Source organism: Mesocricetus auratus, unplaced genomic scaffold (assembly GCF_017639785.1).
Source record: "Mesocricetus auratus isolate SY011 unplaced genomic scaffold, BCM_Maur_2.0 Super-Scaffold_4256, whole genome shotgun sequence".
In the NCBI taxonomy this organism is placed as follows: Eukaryota; Metazoa; Chordata; class Mammalia; order Rodentia; family Cricetidae; genus Mesocricetus; species Mesocricetus auratus.
In genome coordinates this window covers 80045344-80063999 of record NW_024429182.1, presented here as the reverse complement: position 1 = coordinate 80063999, position 18656 = coordinate 80045344, and the positions used below count along the sequence as shown (strand labels likewise).

At 46.2% G+C, this 18656-nt stretch overlaps 1 protein-coding gene across 2 annotated transcripts in view; it reads left to right on the top strand.

Annotated features, from left to right (window-relative positions):
* The window catches only part of Iqck (IQ motif containing K), a 201444-nt gene extending 186468 nt beyond the window's left edge, over nucleotides 1-14976 (top strand). The window contains exon 8 of one of the 2 annotated variants that reach the window (XM_040755662.1): nucleotides 14579-14976. Coding sequence is in view for 1 of the 2 variants with exons in the window: in XM_040755648.1 (XP_040611582.1) it covers nucleotides 14579-14625 (47 nt within the window). In the remaining variant the exon portion in view is untranslated. The remainder of the gene's footprint in view (nucleotides 1-14578) is intronic. The other variant, XM_040755648.1, reaches the window with a different exon arrangement.
* Nucleotides 14977-18656: the final 3680 nt, after the last annotated feature.

Sequence of the window (18656 nt, the reverse complement as noted above, 5' to 3'; positions counted from 1 at the left end):
TTTCACCCATCATGAGAAGTGCCGGATGAGCCGAACAGTTTCTCGAAGGGCGCGTTGTGAAGGAAGCGGAGCCAGCAGTGGAGAGTCCTTTCTAGAAGCTGGCAGGAGCACTGGGTTCCACTCACCCTAAACCCAGAGGAAAAGCTGCAGACACAGATCCAGCCCACAGCACCAGAGTCGAGGCTTATGCAGAAACACCTGAACAACTTGAGCATGCCCAAGAGGTGACAGAGTCTCTGTACCAGATATGTGACTTCAGGAAAGGTCATGTGTGTCTGAGTACCCGAGGCACCCAAGGCACGCATGAGCAGGAAGTTTAGATGTGTCCAAATGACTTTGTCTGTGACCCTTGTCCTAAGGAAGGGATTCTTTGTGAATGACTTGCTGAGTTTAAATGCCTCATTGGCTGTTTTTTTGTTTGTTTGTTTTCATTTTGAAACAGGGTCTCTCTGTGTAGCTCATGTTGACCTTGAACTCAGAGATCAGCTTGCCTCTGCTTCCTGTGCTGGGATTAAAGGCCCAGCTGCAAATCCCAGCCCTTATCTGCCACAAGAATCAGTAGCAACGTGGGTCTCTTTGCATCATAAGAACACAACGCACTCGGCTATGGGGATCCTTATTTGCTTTGTTTGTCTTTCTCCTTCTGAACTCCCACTTTCTTTAGGCTAGTGCCCTGCCTCTGGACAGTAGGGGCAAGATTGGAAGGGGTGGGCCTGTGAGCCCCCCAAGATTCCTTATCCTTTATTGTGTTGACTATTGACAGTGCAAGGAAACAGGATGAATGCTTCTTAGCTAAGTGTGTTCTGCAAAACAGGTGGATCTGTGCCCAAATCCCAACACTCCCTACCCCCAGGTGAGTCTTCTCGGGCTCTGGAGCACATCTGAAGTGTCTGGAGATGCTTTTGGTTGTCACTGCTCTGGAGTGGAAGAGGCTGTGGCTGGGGTTGGGTGGGTAGGGTTCAGGGACTCTATTAAGCATCCTACAAAACAGCACACACTGAAGACAGACCCAGGTCCAAGTCCAGTGAGGCATCCTGTTCATCAGGCTCATTTTTAAGGTCACGTGACTCTAAATGAATGCTGTCTGACACATCTGGAACATTGTCTGTGTGCCAGCCACCACTGGAACAGGCTTTCTTATATAAACTCCCCGAATTTTCACAATAGCCCTCGAAGTTGGTCATAAAAGTGCATCCATTGACAGCCAAGGAAAGTGTGGCACAGAAAGGTGAAATAACATGTCCAAGATCACACAGCCATAAAGTGCCAGAGGGTAGATCTGAACTCGGGTTGTCAGTCTGCTCCAGAATACAAACCATTCATCTTTACCCTTTGCCGGCATTCAAGAAGGAGGGGATGGGCTTCAGGAATAGGCTTGTGTCCTTTCTTACTAACAACTCATCATTTATCATTTTGTGTGCCTAGCACCCCTCCTTTCTCTTGGGGATACTCCACCCTCACGCTGTTACAGGTCCTGCCATGTTCCTTTTGTTAGGCAGCTATTCTATCTCTGTTATCACTTTGAGGTATTGGCAGGGATGATCAATTCAAGTCTCTCTCTGCTAGTCATAGCTGATTGGCCTAAGGATGAGTATATATCTCCTAGCTGGACCAATCAGAATCCTTCCCTGGGATTCTCTTTGAGCTGGATAAGGAATAGCACAGTAGCTCTCTTCTGGGGTAGGGGTATGGAGTGTATGCCAAAAACAGCAGGAATGCATGAGGAGGAGAGGGAGGAGTAGGGGGGAGGAAGGGAGGGAGGGAGGGAGAGAGATGTAGGAAGGGAGAATTTACATATAGAACCCCCTCACCCACAGATACTACTCTGTCTTTCCTGGGAGAGGTGAGGCCTTCTCTATGTGAGGCCCCTTCTGATTTGCTGGCTTCGACTTCCTCCTGTTTGCTTTCTCTGTGTTTATTGTGCTGTGTCTTGGTGTGAAATTAATTTTAGCTATCTTACTCAGGACTTAGTTTCCTTCTTGACATGAATGCAATGTCTTTCAAAACTCTGGAAAATTTTTGCTTTCTGAAAACAACTCTCTTCAATTCTTCTCTTTGTTCTCATCATTTTTGAAATATTTTTAGATTTTGGAGTATCTCATTTCTATCTATCTATCTATCTATCTATCTATCTATCTATCATCTATGTACCTATGTGTGTGTGTATGTATGTATGTATGCATGTATGCATGTATGTATGTGTGTATGTAAGTGTGATCTACCAATATATCTGTCACCATATTACTATGGTGTGTGTTTGTGCGGCATGTGGCATATGTGGATGTGTGCCCTTGAGCATGTTCTCGTCTCCCTCTTATTCACTTGACACAGGCCTCTCACTGAACCTGGAGATAGACTGGTAGTCAGAAAGTCCCAGAGAGTCTCCTGCCTCTGTCTCCACAGTGCTGGGGTTACAGGCATAAGCATGACACCACCAGGCTTTTCCCATGGGTTCTGGGCATCTGAACTCAGGTTCTCATGCTTTGCCCAGCCAATTCTCCAGATCTACATTTTTATCTTTTCATCTCTCCAAGCAGAAGGTTCCCAGGTTAAGGGACAGACGCGGACTGGGTAGGTGACACTCTTCACCTGCCTCATTTCCTTCTCTCAAGGAGCTGACCTTCACAGTATTGACTGTCACAGTTTCTGTCTGCGGCTGTGTGCATCCCACCTGCAGGCCGCATGCTTTCTGTCTGTGTGTGCATCCCACCTGCAGGCCGCATGCTTTCTGTCTGTGTGTGCATCCCACCTGCAGGCCGCATGCTTTGTGTCTGTGTGTGCATCCCACCTGCAGGCTGCATGCTTTGTGTCTGTGTGTGCATCCCACCTGCAGGCCGCATGCTTTCTGTCTGTGTGTGCACCCCACCTGCAGGCCGCATGCTTTGTGTCTGTGTGTGCATCCCACCTGCAGGCCGCATGCTTTCTGTCTGTGTGTGCACCCCACCTGCAGGCCGCATGCTTTCTGTCTGTGTGTGCACCCCACCTGCAGGCCGCATGCTTTCTGTCTGTGTGTGCATCCCACCTGCAGGCCGCATGCTTTGTGTCTGTGTGTGCATCCCACCTGCAGGCCGCATGCTTTGTGTCTGTGTGTGCATCCCACCTGCAGGCCGCATGCTTTCTGTCTGTGTGTGCATCCCACCTGCAGGCCGCATGCTTTGTGTCTGTGTGTGCATCCCACCTGCAGGCCGCATGCTTTCTGTCTGTGTGTGCACCCCACCTGCAGGCCGCATGCTTTCTGTCTGTGTGTGCACCCCACCTGCAGGCCGCATGCTTTCTGTCTGTGTGTGCATCCCACCTGCAGGCCGCATGCTTTGTGTCTGTGTGTGCATCCCACCTGCAGGCCGCATGCTTTGTGTCTGTGTGTGCATCCCACCTGCAGGCCGCATGCTTTGTGTCTGTGTGTGCATCCCACCTGCAGGCCGCATGCTTTGTGTCTGTGTGTGCATCCCACCTGCAGGCCGCATGCTTTGTGTCTGTGTGTGCATCCCACCTGCAGGCCGCATGCTTTGTGTCTGTGTGTGCATCCCACCTGCAGGCCGCATGCTTTCTGTCTGTGTGTGCACCCCACCTGCAGGCCGCATGCTTTGTGTCTGTGTGTGCACCCCACCTGCAGGCCGCATGCTTTGTGTCTGTGTGTGCACCCCACCTGCAGGCCGCATGCTTTCTGTCTGCTGCTGCTCTTGCACTTGGGTGGCCTGTGTGGCACAGCAGATCCTTAGGTCGTGGACTCCCGGGGTCCGGGGTGATGGGGCCTATCAGAGTCCTTGGTTGGAGGTCCTTTTGCAATTCTGCTGAGCATTCTTGTCTGTTTGTCAAAAGCTTTTGGTCTCTTTTTTTGTTTTGTTCTTGAGACAGGGTCTTACTCTGACCCCAGGCTGGCCTGAAACTCACTGTATAACTTAGGCAGGCCTCAAACTCACGGTAATCCTGTTGTGTCATCCGCCTGAGAGCTGGGCTTATAGGCATGAGCCACTCTGCCTCACTGCCACACATTTACAGACGGCTATAACCTGTGCTTACAGCTACACTGCAAGATTTTTCCCTCCCTTCTCCTTCCCTTCCACCCTCTGTCCTTTTTTGTTGTTCTGTGTTGTGTGTATGTTTGATGGTGCTGCATGTGTGATCTTGTGGGTGAGCATGCCTGTGTGTCCATGTCAGATGTCTTCCCTTATTGTTTTGTCTTTTCCCCTAAGACAGGGTCTCTCACCGAACTCATTGTTTTACCTGGCAGGTGGACTCCTAGGATCTGAATGTCTTTGTCTCCTAATGGTGGAATTAAAGAAGCATGCAGCCATAACTGGCCTTTCACGTGGGTGCTGAGGGTTCAAAATCAGGTCCTTATACTTGCAGAGTAAGTACTCTTGCACACTGACCCAACTCCTCAGCCCCCAGGCTTCAACTCCTCTTTCTTTGTTTCCTACCACAGTGCCTGGGCATGGGGACATACAGGAGAGGTTAGCGATCCATGTCTTGTCCTGGTCTCGTACAGGGGATGCAGTGAGGTGGCAGATTCAGCCCCTGGCAGATTCTAAGGGTCTACTCTACCTTGGCGAGGCCACCCACAGCACAGCTTGCAAAGTGCCTGGAGCGCTCAGCCACCTTAGCTCATTGGCAGTCCTCACAAGGGGCTGGTCTGGAGACTGAAGTGGGAATTGGGGGCTCAAGAGTTAACTGGGGAACAGATACAAGCGTGTAGGCTTTGGTCCTGAGGGATAGTGTACCTTTCTGTTTCAGGGTGGCTTGAATTTCCTCTCCATGTTGTTATCAGTCGTTTGTGGACTCTACACATTGTGTTTTAAGGCAGGGAACTTGGAGAGAAACAGACTGAGAGAATGAGTTGAAGGAAGTGATTTAGGGAGGAGTAAAGACATGCAGAAAACTTGTTTCCATACCGGACAAGGTCTTGAACAGAAGACACAAATTATCTTGCTTAATTCTCTGAACAGTGGTCCAAGTACTAGAAGAGGGCTAAATGGCTTGCAGGTGTATCACACAGCTAAAGAGGCAGAGGGGGGAGTGGAACCTCGAAAATTCACTGTGACTTTGGTTCTTTCCTCTATAAAGTGTTGGTCAGATCACACAGTTCCCCCTCACACGAGACTCATTCCCACCAAGGGTGATGCACAGGTGTACACACTCACCCAAGAGCTGGCGAGCTCTGCACTGCGTACCACTGTAACCAGAGGAGAAACAGGAGGCCGAAGGACCATTTGTGCTGATAAATTGATTTTTTTATGTCCTCATGCTGCTGGGCTACAAGAAATGAGGCAGGTCCACTGCTGCTTGGGGATTCTCTGGGGAGATTTTTGGGAGCTCCTGTTGCCAAGGCAACCCAGTCAACCTCTGGAAGCACCATGTCCTGTACACACTCCAGTCTGCCCAGTCCCAGCTGGTTGTTTGGGGCAGCCTTTCTTGTCATCCTTTCTGGCAAGAGAAGAGGTGGAGTGGAGCAGTAAACTGCAGGGCTTCCCCCATGCTGGGCGATTTATCCTGAGCACACTCACTTCTGTCTCTCCCGGGGATAAGGGTGGAGTCCTTGAGGCATGAAGATGACAAGGTCTGGCCTCCCGTAGCCTCTCCCTCATTCAGTTGCAAACTTCACCAGCAGCCCAGGGTCTTTGCGCTTGATGGTCCTCTCACCCCGTTTGGTAGGCTTAGTCTTCTCTCGCCAGCTGAATCCATCCCAGCTTTCCTTCTGTGTTTGCAGACATCTGCATTCTCTGCTTTCTTTTAAGTTAAACGGTCTTAAAAAATAAACTTAGCTTTTGAGATTATGACTTCTCCCTTTCTTTACTCCAACCAAACCCCCCATGCACTCCCACCTTGCTCTTTTTCAAACCCATGGCCTCTTTTTAAATATTGTTTTCACACACACATTACCATGTATGTACAAATACATACATTCCTACAATACACACATATACATATATTTATCTATATCTGTATCTGCATCTATATCTATATATCTATCTCCTGTTCAGTTTGTGTAATGCTACCTGTTTGTATCTGTTTTTAGGGCTCATCATTTGGCGTTGGATAATCAGTTGGTGTGCTCTTCCCTAAGGAAGGCCATTTCTCCTTCTCTCAGCATTCCTTAGTTGCCTGTTCTTTGTGTAAGGTCGAGGCTTCTTGAGCCTTCCTCCTTCCACATTAGCATGTCTGATGGTGTCATTCTTGTTCAGGTCATGTTTACGCAGCTATGATGGTGAGACTTCATACTGTATTCTCTGGCATTCCTAGGACATACAACAGGAAATTTCCTGTTCCTCTGGCTCTTACAATCCTTTTGCCCCCTCTTCAATGATCCCTGAGCCTTAGATATAGGGGTTGTGTTGTATTGTATCCATTGGGATGTGGTCTTGGTTGCAAAGAGGTTTCCTTGATGAGAGGGTAGGACTACTCTTCTCTGTTGGTGTAAAGATAAATATTTAGATGCAGTTAGGGATCAATGCTGTCATAGTGAAATGGTGGTTAATAGGTTCTCCAGGATCAGTGGCATTAGTCCGTGGTAGTTGGCAAGGTTTCTAGTTCTAAGCTTACTTTCTTCTATTTGAGTGCACCTTAAGTTCGACTAGAGAGCTGTTGGTTACCACCAAGATAAGTGTGCCACTACTGCATCCTTAGGGTCTTGTGCCATGTTGGTTCATTGCTGGGGCCCACAGATTTCATAACTGAGTAGACTGTTGGTTGCATCCCTCCTTTGGAAGCTTGCTTGGTATCTTCTGGTACCGAGAAAACAAGTCATAAGGAAGGAGGTGTTCAAGTCAAATCCAGCTGATGTTCTCTGGGTCCACAGTCCAGAGTACATGGTGCCTTCAGCAATCAATGGTGATTATAGGAGCCTATGTTCTGGGAGTCTTTTGGACAACCTTGACTAACAACTCAAAAGAGTCCTTCTTATGCCTGGTGTGTTTTTTGTTTGGTAGACTGTTTGCTCAGATGGGAATTTGTTTAAACTATATATGTATATTTATAGACCAGTTTATATATCTTATGGGTATTTTTAGGTAGATGGTCAATATGGTATGATTCCTTATGACATATTCAGACGTCTGTACAGTCATCTCACTCTCCTTCCTCTTCCTGTATTTATCTTCCTCCCCACCCCTAATTGGAGCTCCTCGCCTGTACTTCCCCCTTTCCCTTTCAGATCTCTTGTACCCTGCTGTTCCCCTCTGCATTGCTCCCTGACTCCCTACCTTTCCTGGTTTCTGTAGTTATATATTCACATTTGAAGGTGTGGAGCTAGGAGCTGCAGATGACAGAGAATGTGCGGTTTCTGGGACTGGGTTACCTCATTCAGTGTGATCTCTTCTAATCTCATTCTTTCACCGGCTAGACCCTGGAGAAAGATGTGCAAACACGCTCCATTCCTACCAAGCACTTCACTAACCACTGCTATATATCAAGGACTGGCTCCATGGTAGAGACTTGCCAAGCATGCACAGAGCCTTAAGCTCCACCCCCAGCCCTGTAAGAAATAAATTACATCTCCATGCACTTTGGGAATGCTAGTTTAAATTGTCAACTTCACCTAATCTAGAGCCACCTGGAAAGGAAGTCTCATTGAGGACTTGTCTAGGGCAGGTTGGCCTGAGGGTGTGCTTGTGAGGGATTTCCTTAACTGGGCTGAGGAGGGAAGACCCACCCTGAATGGGGCAACACCATTTCATGGGCTAGGTTCTGGAGTGAGTGAAAGGGAGAGAGGGAGCTGAGCACCCACACAGTGCATTAACTCATTGTCCTCGGATGGACTCTCACACAACGCATTAACTCACTGTCCTCGGGTGGGTTCTCACATATTAATTCACTGTTGCCAGAGAGGCACTCACATGGTGACAGACACTCACACAGTGCATTAACTCACTGTCCTCGGGTGGGTACTCACATGGTGACAGACACTCACACAGTGCATTAATTCACTGTCATCAGAGAGGCACTCACATGGTGACAGACACTCACACAGTGCATTAACTCACTCTTCTCTGAGGGGCACTCACACGGTGATGGACACACAGTGCATTAACTCACTCTTCTCTGAGGGGCACTCACATGGTGACAGACACTCACACAGTGCATTAACTCACTCTTCTCTGAGGGGTACTCACACGGTGACAGACACTCACACAGTACATTAATTCACTGTCATCAGAGAGGCACTCACATGGTGACAGACACTCACACAGTGCGTTAACTCTTCTCTGAGGGGCACTCACACGGTGACAGACACTCACACAGTGCATTAACTCACTCTTCTCTGAGGGGTACTCACACGGTGACAGACACTCACACAGTGCATTAATTCACTGTCATCAGAGAGGCACTCACACGGTGACGGACACTCACACAGTGCATTAACTCACTCTTCTCTGAGGGGCACTCACATGGTGACAGACACTCACACAGTGCATTAACTCACTGTCATCAGAGAGGCACTCACACGGTGACAGACACTCACACAGTGCATTAACTCACTCTTCTCTGAGGGGCACTCATGGTGACAGACACTCACACAGTGCATTAACTCACTGTCATCAGAGAGGCACTCACACGGTGACGGACACTCACACAGTGCATTAACTCACTCTTCTCTGAGGGGCACTCATGGTGACAGACACTCACACAGTGCATTAACTCACTGTCATCAGAGAGGCACTCACACGGTGACGGACACTCACACAGTGCATTAACTCACTCTTCTCTGAGGGGCACTCATGGTGACAGACACTCACACAGTGCATTAACTCACTCTTCTCTGAGGGGTACTCACACGGTGACAGACACTCACACAGTGCATTAACTCACTGTCCTCTGCTCTTGGCTATGTATCTAGCAGCTTCAAGTTTTTATTGCCTCAGTTTTTCTGCAGCAATGCATAGCAACACAGAACTGTGAGCCAAATGAACCCTTTCCCATTTAAGCTGCTTTTTTCAGATTTTTAAAAAAGTCATAGCACCAATCCCCCCTCAACAAGACACCATCCTCTCTGTATTTCTTCCTGTGTTTGCTATTTCTTTTTCTTTTTTAACTTTTAAAAATTAATTTTTTATATTCTAATCCCAGTCCCCTCCCTCCTCTCCTTCCACTCCCCCACTTTCCCCCATCCCACCTCCCATCTGCTCCTGGAGAGGATAAGGCATCCCCTAGGAAGTCTACTAAGTCTGTCCTATCATCTAAACCTATGTCCCAAAGAACCCACTTTCAAACATGGTTAACGTACAAATTTGGGACTTAGGCTTTACACACACACACACACACACACACACACACACACACACACACACACGTCTCCATGCACACACTACCTGCCTCCATGCCATCTGCTTCCATGCACACACCATCTGCCTTCATGTGCACAGCATTATTCTGTGCCTCCAAGTGTGCAGAATCTACTTCCGCTTACACATAATCTTTTCATGTATGTGCCATGCAGCTTTGCGGTACAGGGCATATGTTTTCCATGAACGCACCATACACTTTCTATGTGCACTCCACCCTTTTTCTATGCACATACCATCCACGTTAATTCCATCTGCCTTCTGTACATCTGCCATCTGTTTCCCATGCACACAGCAGATAGTACACATGGGTACACAGACACCTGCTTCACATGCACATGCAATCCACGCACACATGGTCTTTTCTTCTTGTTTTTCTATTATCTATGCAAACTTCACCGGTTTTCTGGGCATATGGCGTCCGCAGTCCGTGCGCATCCTGTTTGCTCTCTATGGACACTATGTGCTTCTCATGTGCATGCCATGTGATTTCCACGCACGCCCCATTTGCCTTTGATGCGCAGATCATCTGCCTTCCATACACACACCATCTGCTTTCATGTATGTGCCACCTACTTTTTATGAGTATTTCATCTTCCCACGCACATGCCTTTCACTTTTCCAAGGACGCATCATTCACTTTTCATGCATTTGCCATCTACTGCCCATGCACACCGCGTGTTTTATCTATGCGCATGCCATCCACTCACACTTACCTGTTTTCCATGCACACACCATCTTTTGTCTGTGCACTTACTATCCACGTAAACTCTGCCTGCTCTCCATACACATACCATTCACTTTTCACACAGTTTGGTTTCCACAGACACAGACACACACACACACACACACACACACACACACACATACCATCTGCTTTCCAGGAACACAGCATCTGCTTTCCAAGCACACGCCATCCATGCAAACTAATCTGCTTCCATGCACACACCACCTACTTTTCATGTATGCACCACCTGCTTTCCACGCACATGCCATCCATGCTCGCACCATCCACTTTCCGCACACCCACCTCTAGACTTATGCCATCTGTGAACACACAATCCATCAGCTCAGGTCGAGTGTTGCTGAAAGGTTCACTCTCAAAGCAAAGTGCTTTTTCTGCTAACCTCATTATTTCTTCCAATAGAGCCAGGAAAGGCCATCATCTTTAAAACCTGCTCAGGCCCAGCCAGAAATGTTTTTCAGCACTGTTTGCTTTCAGAGGGGAAAAACACAGCCACTGCCTTCTAGTTTAGCTCGGGGCCAAAGGAGAGGAAATAAAACCAAAACTGTCTCCAAGCTTTTGAAATCAAAGGGACTTTAGACAGAGATTGGTCATATGGAATGGGAGGTCTGGGGAAGCTAACCATTAGCAGTTTGGAAGACTGAATCTGGCCAACTCAGGGGACCAATTCTAGGCTGAGCTTGGAGGCAGGAGAGAGGGAGCAGGGGAGAGAGACAGAGAGACACAGAGAGACAGATAGTGAAGTTTTGCCAGATTCCAGTGCTTGTGGACTCATAGCAGGCTTGTCTGGTGGATGCTGGGGCCTCAGAACTGTTGTTGCTGCAGAAGCTCACATGCCTGGGGTGATGTCCTGGTTTGGCTTCTTCCTATTTTGCACTGTCTTGTTAACTATCCTCAGGATTCTGGGAAACATAGGTCAAAGACGTGGCACCTTTAGGATGAGGGGTCATGGGAGGGCATCCACAGTCTTTCTCCCTAAAATGCTAGAATCTACAAACAATAACATTTTCCTCTGGCTCAATCAAGCTCACCACTTGTATTTGTTAGTAAAGTTTTATTGGCACACAGTCATGTTCATATGCTTACATACTACCCATGGCTGTAGATACAGTCATGTATGTTTGAGTAGTTATAATAGCAATCCTGTGGCCTTCAGAGTTTGAGATATCTATTATCTCTTTATTTACAGAAGAAGTTTTTTTAAAAAAAGATCTATCTATCATCTGTCTGTCTGTCTGTCTGTCTATCTAGTGTGTGAGTGTTTTGCCTGCCTGCGTGTGTGTGTGTGTGTGTGTGTGTGTGTGTGTGTGCCTGTGGAGGTTAGAAGGGCATTGGATCCCCAGGAACTGGAATTGCAGTTGGTTGTGAGCCACCATATAGGTGCTGGTAACTCAACCCAGGTCCTCTGCCAGAACAGCCAGTACTCTTAACCACTGAGCCATTGTTCTGCCCACACAGAAGTGTCTCAATCCTTACTCTTGAGGATGGTACCAAGGGACAAAGATGCCTCATTAGTAGCAGCAACTTCAGAGGCTGCCAGATATTTTCCTGTGTCACCTGGGTAAAAGAGGGAGTGAATCATACAATGGTGCCTGGCTGAATCTTTCTCTTGCTGGCTTTGGCCATAGAGAGTGATTGGTTGGAGGGGTTTGAGTCCTCCAGCCAGAAGATATCTCCATAAAGAGAAACTGGAACTTCACATCAACTGACCAATCATCTCTCATAAGGAGACTCTGACATTCTCCTCACACCTCATCTGCCGATTGCCTGTTTAAGACCCCATCCTTCAAAGATAATTTGGACTGGGGTCATTTTACTAATGAAATCCTTTAAAACAGAACCAAAATGTGCCTGGGAGCTGTAGCTCAGTGGCAGAATGCTTGCCCTGTGTTCATTTCCTAGCACCACAGAACAAACAGCAGGAGGCCCAAGGTCTTTGTGGATCAAAAGGAGAAAAATGAATTTATAATATCAGGAAACCCCATATTTTTGAAACAAGGTCTCATGTTAGTAAGGCTGGCCTCAAACTTCCTGTCTAGCCAAGGGTGACCTTGAACTTCTGATCCTCCTGTACTTCCTTAGTGTTGGGATTACAGGTATCTTACCATGCCCAGTTTATGCTGTGCTGGAGACTAAGCCCAGGGTTTCATGTGCAGTAGGCGAACACTTTACCAACTGAATTATAGCCTCAGCCTTATAGACTTTGTATTACATTTGATAACGATGTAATTTTGGTTCTACTAAGAGCTCTGAACCACATATTATGACAAAGGGGGCACACACTTTTGTTTTAATAATAATAGGTGGTAGCATGCATGGCATGACACCATTTACTTCACATTATATCGATACCACCACTGTGAAGATGGTTTTTGTATTATGACATTTGAGAACCTCACCTATTTTTCCAAGTCCCTTCCAACCCACTGATGTCAAAAACTAAAATTTGGGACCAGAACAACCTCAGACATCTCATCTAAATCATATCTGAGAGATCTTTTGATACTCAACAGATAATTTAGAATGGCCTCAATCAAAGAGGAACAGATGAAGGTAGAATCGGTACTGATTCATTTTTGGAAACTAAGGGCCATCAGTCTATCATTTGGTTGTGACTCATGGGAAATCCAAGTTGATTAGGTCTGTAGGATATTTGTTGCAAACAGAATTCAAGTCAATCATATAGTAAGAAGGGTTGGCAGGGGACTGGGTAAAATGTGGGAAACATGACGGGTGGCCTCTTGTTTTGGCTCCTCCCCCAAGTGTCCTTAGTTTGCTTATGATAGGTAACTTTGCTGCATGGCACAAGAAACATGACAGCCATCATTGCCATGCTTTAACATGACTTTAACCAATGATGGTCATAGCAGTCAGATGACAGTCACCACTCATTGCTTTCTGTTGCTGCAAAGCAAAGCAAAGCAAAGCAACAAGCAAAACCCAACTAGGATCAAGTACCTGTTCCAGAATCAATCAACTGGGACTTGGGGTCAAAGTCCCAACTTGGCATCAGATATAACAATCTCGTGGAAGGGCTGGGAAAGGATCAGTTCCTAGAGGAAACAAGGAACTCTGGGGGAGAAAGAGTGATAGATAATGCTGTAGCCATGCTCAGCCCTCCTTCCCCTGAGATGTCGTATTTCTAGTGTGTTCCCCAGCCTTGATGAAGCTGTGGTTCTGTTAGTTTCTCTATTTCTGCAACACAATATCTACAGGCACAACCCAAGAAAGGAAGTAGTTATTTTGGCTTTTCAGAGGTTTCACTTCATAGTCTTGTGACCCCCCAATACCTGTAGAGAACATCTTCATGGCAGGGACATTTGACAGAGGAGGTTCTTGACATGATATGTCTGGCAGTAAGGTGAGGAAGAGCTCACTTTCTCCTTTTCCTTTTTTATTTTGTATGAGCTCTTTGTCCATGCCCACAGTCTTGCCCACAGTCAAGGTAGATGGTCCTCCCTCAATCAATCATCTCTAAACACCCTCATGAACACACTCAGATATATATCGTATGTGGTTTTAAATCTAGTCAAGTTGACCATCAATTATCACTGTAGAGAACCTACACTGCTAATTGTTGGACATGAAGGGACTCTATGATAGTTTGAATGAGAATGGTCCCCATAGGCCCATATATTTGAATGCTTAGTCACCAGGGATGACACTATTTGAGAAGGATTAGGAAGTGTGGCCTTGTTGGAGTAGGTGTGATGTTAGGTCTGTTAGGTCTCTCTCTCTCTCTCTCTCTCTCTCTCTCTCTCTCTCTCTCTCTCTCTCTCATTCTCTCTGCCTAATGCCTGTAGATCAAGATGTAACTCTCAGCTACTTCTCCAGAACCATGTCTGCCTGCATGCTGCCACTCTACTGCCATGAGGATAATGGATTAACCCTCTGAAACTGTAAGCCAGCCTCCAATTGAATGCTTTCTTTTATAAGAGTTTCCCTGGTTATGGTTTCTCTTCACAGCAATAGAACAGTGACCAAGGCAAGTTTGTTCAATGAAACCATTGCTATGCAAGCTTGAGGACCTAAGTTTGAATGCCCAGTACCCACAAAATCTGGGCTTGGTGGTGTATGTCTATAATCCTCACACCAGAGAGATAGAGACAGGAGGATTTCTGGAGGTTGCTGACTAACTAGTATTGCCAAAATGGTGAGCTCCAGGTTCAGATGGGGATTGGGTAGATGGTTCAGTTGGTAAAGCACTTGAGACATAAGTATGAGGGCCTAAATTTGATCCCTAGAACTACTGTAAAAATCTGTGTGTGACTGTATGTGTCTGTAATTTCAGTACTGGTGAGTTGGAGACATGAGGGTACCTAGGGCTTGTTGGTTCTCCCATAGTTTACCCTAATCAGAGAGTTTTAGGTTTGGTAAGAGACCATATATTAAAAAAAGACAATGTAACTAGAGGCGTGTAGTCAGGCTGGGTCATATGGGCAATCCTGGGCAGTGGCAAGAATGCTCCAATTTTATTCTGTTTTCTGAAGAGAGCTATTGAGCTTTTAAAGCATCTAACATTAGTTTCTTTTCTTTTTACCCCCCTTTTAAACAGATCACTGCCTGTTATTTGGAAAGGAAGGGAACAATGGAGAACGATGAACTAGATGGTTACTGCAATAGCCCAAGCAAGAAATGACAGTGAACTGAACCATGCAGCAGAGACTTCTCCAAGTATTCTTACAGCTGGTGTGGTGGTTTGAATGAGAATGACTTCTATGTGTTCACAGGTTTGAATATTTGATCTCCAGTTGGTGAAACTGTTTAGGAAGGATTAGGAGGTGTGGCTTTGTTGAAGGAGGTGCTTCACAGGAGTGGACTTTGTGGTTTCAAAAGACTTGCACCACGCCCAGTATGCTTTCTCTGCCTCCTTGTGGATCAAAATGTGCGCTCTCAGCTGGTCCTGTGGTCATGCCTTTGCTCTGTCATCATGGACTCCAATCCTCTGAAACCATACACCCAATTAAATGTTTTCTTTTAAAATTGCCTTGGTCATGATGTTTTCTCATGGTAATAGAAAGTAAAAAGCAATAAAAAAGTACTAGAGAAGAGAGATGATGTGTGGTAGAAGGCCAAGAACTGTACTTCAACTTGAATCAACAGAGTAAATGTGAATAGGTCATTACCAGGGAAGAATAAACTTAAAGCTGGAGACAGCGGGTGCTACCTGGAGACATGCCAGCCCAGCTCAGCCCTGAATGGGGCATACATATCACTTCTTCTTCCAAGGCTCAGGGGTCTCAGAGAAGGAGGGGGAAGGAAGATTGTAAGAATCCAGAGTGGTGGATGACTTCAAAGAAATTGTTTCCTAAACACTGCAGGACAGTTGTACATGAACTGTATCCTAGACACTGCAGGACAGTTGTACATATGAACTAAGAGAGGTTATAACAGCATGCATGAGACCTGTGTAAGTTCAAACTGAAGAAAATTCCATCATGGAGGACAGGAAGAGGTGGGCCTGAAGTCTTACCACTATCTGAGGAGTTATCAAAGTTGAGAGCAGGCCTTCCTCCCAAGAGTAGTTGGGCAACACACTGAACTCAGTGAGTTTAAAAGAACAAAGTAGAAGAAAATTCAAAGTTGACTGGTTAGGGAGGTGAGGGTGGAGACAGTAGATCTGGGAAGAGTTGTGAGTGTGGGGGAATGAATATGATAAAAACATATTGTATGAAACTCTTAAAATTTAAAAATACCAAAAGAGAAGCAGGCATGACACACCAATAAGGACTGATCCCCAAGCCTGGCTTTTCTGTGCCTGGCTTGAGCCCTTTTCTGAGACAGATAGGTGTACCAGGTTGGAGTGAAGATGTGGGGGAGCAGGTGTCAGGACCGTTAGTCTGTCCTCTCCTTGGCTTCCCAAAGAACTCAGCACAGTACCCAAGTGGTAGTAGGCCCACAGTACCTCCTAGAAGCTGCCCTGAGCTTGTCTTTCTTGCTGTGTCCCTTTTCCTCTGCATGGGGGCTAGGGGGCACTTAGCAATTCATCTTGTCATTATCTTTTTGGGCTACCTCTGAATGCCACCTGCTACATACAGACACCAAGCTACCGTCCTGATCTGTCACTTTCCAAATTCTCCTTCAGGCCATTATCTCCCCCTTTTCCCTTTGATTTGTCCTGCCATAGGGTCAGATCTGAAATATTTCCCCAAATGGCCCATGTGTGAGACTTTTTGTTTTCAGCATGGAGATACTGGTGAGGTGAGACCTTTAAGAAGCAGGGTCTAGAGGGACAGTTTCTGGACATCAGGGGCATGTTGTTGAAGGAGAGTAGCACCCTCTCTTTTCCCTCCTCTCACATGAGACAGGGAGTTTCCTCTGTCACACATTCCCACTGTGACATTCTGCCTTACCAGAGGTTCAGAAGCATTGAAGCCAACCATCCATGAACTGAAGCCTCTGAAACCATGAACCAAACTAGCACTTTCTTCTGTATATTTGATAAACTTCCGCATTTCTTATAATAACAGAAAGATGATACATTGCCTTCACACAAAAGCCCTATATGGTCACAAGCACATCTGCCAAGCAGCAGAGTAATTTGGAGGAGACTATCTGTATTAAAATGAAGAAAATGCTTATGTCTTGAACTGATACAGAGAACTGCCTAGTTAACCCCCGAGGTCTTCAAAAGGGCAGAGGGTCATATTCAGAACCTGTACCCACGCCTCTCTGGCTCATTCCCCCCTCCACCTTGTTGATTAAACCTTTTTTTCTCATTCTTCCTGTTTATGCATGCAATAATCTTACTGGTACTGTGCATCTTCTTTTGATGTGTGAGTTACTGGCAGTCAGAATTGCTCCCCACCATTGCAGAGCTGCTAAAAATGAGCAAGAACTTTGGGCACTGTGGTGCTAAATAAGCTACTGAGAACAACTCCAGGGGCTCCACCACCAGACCCTCTGCAGGATGCGACTTCTTAGTTTGAGAAACATCTACAGAGTACTTGCAAGGAGCCAGATACTAAGCTGAATGACAGTGTGTTGCAAGATTGAGTGTTTGCCCAACGCTCTCTCCAAGCAGTCATGGGAAGCAAGGAAACAGGTTAAGCAGAATAGGTTAGTTGGCAGGATAATATATTGGTGTGTACATGTGTGCCCCCTTTTCTGTGTCAAATTGATGGCCAGCTCTTGTATTTTCTAGCAATTGGAAGAATCTGATTAAGGGTGGTGGTTCTTCATGTCTAGTGGAAAATGCTAGAGACCATTGGAGGTCAAGGTCAGGTAGAGGACATTATTCTAGGACCTTGGAAGGGTGAGAGTCTGGAGGTTATTGGTTGATGGCACCCCTATTTTGCTCAATAGCAGCAACATGTAGATACACAAATCACCTTGGATTTTGAACCCCATTATTTTAGTTAGGTTTCTATTGTTGTGATAAAGCAAGTTGGAGGAGGAAAGGGCTTATTTGTTTTATAGACTACAGCCTGTCTTTAGGGAAGCCAAGGTGGGAATTAGAGGCAAGAACCTGGAGGCAGGAACTGATGAAGATACCATGGAGGAATGCTGCTTACTGGCTTGTTACCCTTGGCTTGCTCAACCTGCTTTCTTCCTTTTTTTTTGTTTTTGTTTATCGAGACAGGGTTTCTCTGTGGCTTTGAAGGTTGTCCTGGAACTAGCTCTTGTAGTCCAGGCTGGTCTCAAACTCACAGAGATCCGCCCGCCTCTGCCTCCCGAGTGCTGGGATTAAAGGCATGCACCATCACCGGGTTTCAACCTGCTTTTTTATAGAGCCAAGGGCCACCATGCCAGGGATGGCCCCACTCACAGTAGTCTGGACTTTTCCACAGCAATCACTAATGGAGAAAGTGCCCTACGGACATTCTTATAGGCCAGTCTTTTGGAGGTATTTTATCAGTTAAGATTCCCTCTTTCCAGGTATGTCTAGGTTTGAGTCAAGTTAACAACAACCATAACAACAACAACAACAACAACAACAACAAGGTTCTAGCTTTAGCAGATGCTGAGAACCCCAACTTGAGTTAGAATGAGAAATTCACAAGTATTCAAGAGACTTATGTTATTAGAGTCAATACACTATATGACCTGCTAGGACCTGATTATGTTAATAAAATTTTATTACTACACAGCTATGACTATAGATAAGTAAATTTATCTGTGGTTCCATTTACAGTGCAAAGACAAAACTGCATAATTGCAACAGGGACTGTCTGGCCCACAACATAGGACATTGTCACTATCTAGTCCTTACCAAAAAAACAAATCTTTGCTGAGTGGCTTAGATAATGAACATCCCAGCAGAGACTGTGAGCCCTAACCTGGCAAGTGCTCTGAAGATATTGGCATGACTAAGACCTTAGCAGTGCTCCCCAGGGGTCAAGGACTGTGCTGGAGAGGGTGTCCTGATTCTAGCTGAGGTTTGTTTTCCCACCACCGTGACATGGTACTCAGAGTTGAACTGAAATGGATTTAATTTTAAGAATATAACGGAAGGTGATCTTCCACACTGGAGAACTGCAACAACTTTATCAAAATTAGTAGATAACTTCTTTTTTGTTGTTTTGTGTCCCCTCACCTTCCAAGACAAGATTTCTCTATAGCCCTGACTGTCCTGAACTCACTCTGTAGACCAGGCTGGCCTCAAACTCAGAGATCTGCCTGCCTCTGCCTCC